Source organism: Berghia stephanieae, chromosome 11, assembly GCF_034508935.2.
Source record: "Berghia stephanieae isolate SIO BIC M18660-M18661 chromosome 11, UCSD_Bste_1.3, whole genome shotgun sequence".
In the NCBI taxonomy this organism is placed as follows: domain Eukaryota; kingdom Metazoa; phylum Mollusca; class Gastropoda; order Nudibranchia; family Aeolidiidae; genus Berghia; species Berghia stephanieae.
In genome coordinates, this window is record NC_088370.1 from 26,022,749 (window position 1) to 26,026,024 (window position 3,276).

The window sequence follows — 3,276 nt, forward strand, 5'->3', positions numbered from 1 at the left end:
GTCCAAGTGGGTTCTAGTGTCAGGCTATAAGATAACGATGGCAACGCTCCGTGTCTTGTTGGAATTTGTTTTGGCCAGTCTCAGGCCAGTCTCAAGAAATTATAATAAACAAGTACTTACAAGGCACCGAGGGCATCACGGACAATCCAGCCTGCTCTTCCAACAATGTGTCCTCCAAGCCCGAAAATCACGTTGACGAGGTCAGCAACGCTTGACCTATAGAACAAGATGACGAGGTCAAATCAAAACAATGCCATGGATGAATAAAGTAGTATTATTATTATTATTATTATTATTATTATTATTATTATATTATTATTATTATATTATTATTATTATTATATTATTATTATTATATATATTATTATTATTATTATTATTATTATTATTATTATTATTATTATTATTATTATTATTATTATTATTATTATTATTATTATTATTATTATTATTATTATTATTATTATATATTATTATTATTATTATTCATCATTATTATTATTATTATTATTATTATTATTTTATTATTATTATTATTATTATATTATTATTATTATTATTATTATTATTATCATTCTCATCTCATCATCATCATCTTCATCATCTTATTTATTATTATTATTATTATTATTATTATTATTATTATTATTATTATTATTATTATTATTATTATTTTCTTCTTCTTCTTCATCTTCATTCTTCTTTCTTCTTCTTCTTCTTCTTCTTCTTATTCTTATTATTATTATTATTATTATCATCATCATCATCATCATCATCATCATCATCATCATCATCATCATCATCATCATCATCATCATTATTATTATTATTATTATTATTATTATTATTATTATTATTATTATTATTATTATTATTATTATTATTATTATTATTATTATATTATATTATTATTATTATTATATTATTCATTATTATTATTATTATTATTATTATTATATTATTATTATTATTATTATTATTATATTAATGTTTCAACACTATACTTTTGATTATATTCTTAATATCTAGACCTTTAATATCAAACTTTCATATAATATAATACAATATAAACTCAAAGCGGGGGTCCCGATAGCTCAATTGGTAGAGCATGCGCTTCACACCCAGAGGTACCGAGATTGATCCCGGATGCCGTCGAGATGGGGTTTTTTTTCTGAACCCCCCTTCCCCCTCCCACCCCCACCCCACTCCTTCCACACAACAGTGATTGGGTAACTGGGTCTGTTAGATCTGGCGCAAAATACTTTGCGATAGTCAAGCGTCCTATCGAAAGGGTAGCAAACAATTGTTATTGTCTGTTTCACGCTATAGAAACCGGGATAAACTCCCATGGGCCTAAAGGATCTGAAGAAAACTCAAAGCGACTTACAGGGATGACCAAGCCAATAAAAAGAACTTAACACGTAAGACTCGACCTGACGCATGAAAACTCCAACTCTCATCATCATCATCATCATCATCATCATCATCATCATCATCATCATCATCATCATCATCATCATCATCATCATCATCATCATCATCATCATCATCACAACATCATCATCATATCATCATCATCATCATCATCATCATCATCATCATCATCATCATCATCATCACATCATCATCATCATATCATCATCATCATCATCATCATCATCATCATCATCATCATCATCACTCATCATCATCATCATCATCATCATCATCATCTCACATCATCATCATCATCATCATCATCAATCATCCATCAATCATCATCATCATCATCACTCATCATCTCATCATCATCATCATCATCATCATCAATCATCATCATCATCATCATCATCATCACTCATCATCATCATCATCACATCATCATCATCATCATCATCATCTCATCATCATCATCATCATCATCATCATCATTATTCATTTCTCATATCATCACTTCATTCTCATCTCGTATCATAGCATATCATCAATGTACCACTCCATCACCACCTAATCCACGGTACTCCGACATAAGCATCCTCATCCATCATCCGGATTTTCTTGAGGTTACCAGTAAACAATCAATTACATTTGTATCGTCGGTCATAGAGAATCATCCATGCCTGATCAGTAGCAACCCTCTAGATCACGGTTAGTCGCATAGCCGTGACACCTATTGGACGGGATTTCCGTGAAGGAAGACCTAGTTGGAAGGATGAATATAGTGAGGCGTCGGATGGTGAATATTAGTGGACTTCGCTATGAATCATGAAGAATATATACATATTATCATCATCATCATCATCATCATCATTCAATACATCATCATATAATAATAATAATAATATATAATATAATAATAATAATAATAATAATAATAATAATAATAATAATAATAATAATAATAATAATAATAGTAATAATGTTAATAATTATTGTCATCATAACTATAATAATCATATTTTTGTGCGTTGGTACGTTTTATCCGGCTGGCTGATGTTGTGAGTCTTTCTTTTTAACTCAGCGCACAGCATCAATAGCCGAACACGAGACCTTGCATTACGACATCATTTTTAGGCCCAATGGCCGCCTTTTGAGTTGTCGATAGTAGTGATAAAGGAAACAAATGTTCCTATTTGTTGAACTATTGAATACAACTCACGATTTAATTTCTTTTGGTGGTCGTCGCTTTGTGACCTGATATTTTGTCAGTGTCGGGCTATGAAGTCACTTAGGCTAATGTGAGAGTCCGATCAGAGCGAAGCCATAGATAACTTATTGAATGACCGTGGCCTTCGTAAACTCATGGTCTGACTCTGACGGAGCCATCGTTAACATATGGATTGTATGCACTTGGCTAAGAAGCTCATAACATTGCCATCCGGAAGTATAACGGACCAACACACAAAACTGTGTGTATCTATGAACGTTTATAGTCAGGTTAATACAGTTCAGTGAGCATTACTCATAAACGCGGATGGCAAAAAACAATAACAAAGACCTGTTTGACGTCATCTTCGAACTATCTTTAGCCTGACACTAGAACCGTAGCCATCGTTATGTTATAGCCTGACACTGAAATCCAAAAGGACTGGCAGTTTGACGTCATTATTTGGTTTTTGCACTGCCTCGTGAGTTGTCGTTAGTAGAGCTCATGGAAACAAGTTATTTCATTGGTTGAACTATTCAATACAACTCACGATTTGTTTTCTTTTGTGGCAAAAGACTGGCATTTTGACGTAATTTTTGGGTCAGTGTCAGGCCATAACTTTACGAAGGCGACGCTAGAACCCTCTAAGA

The 3,276-nt window shown here is 32.0% G+C and overlaps 1 protein-coding gene across 1 annotated transcript in view; it reads right to left on the reverse strand.

Moving 5' to 3' along the window:
* The window catches only part of LOC144956372 (uncharacterized), a 32,361-nt gene extending 29,556 nt beyond the window's left edge, over positions 1 to 2,805 (reverse strand). Inside the window, exons 1-2 of the mRNA XM_078886870.1 lie at positions 2,792 to 2,805; positions 121 to 216 (exon numbers count right to left, since the gene is read on the reverse strand). Of these exons, the coding sequence (XP_078742996.1) occupies positions 121 to 216; positions 2,792 to 2,805 (110 nt within the window). The remainder of the gene's footprint in view (positions 1 to 120; positions 217 to 2,791) is intronic.
* Between the last annotated feature and the right edge of the window lie 471 nt (positions 2,806 to 3,276).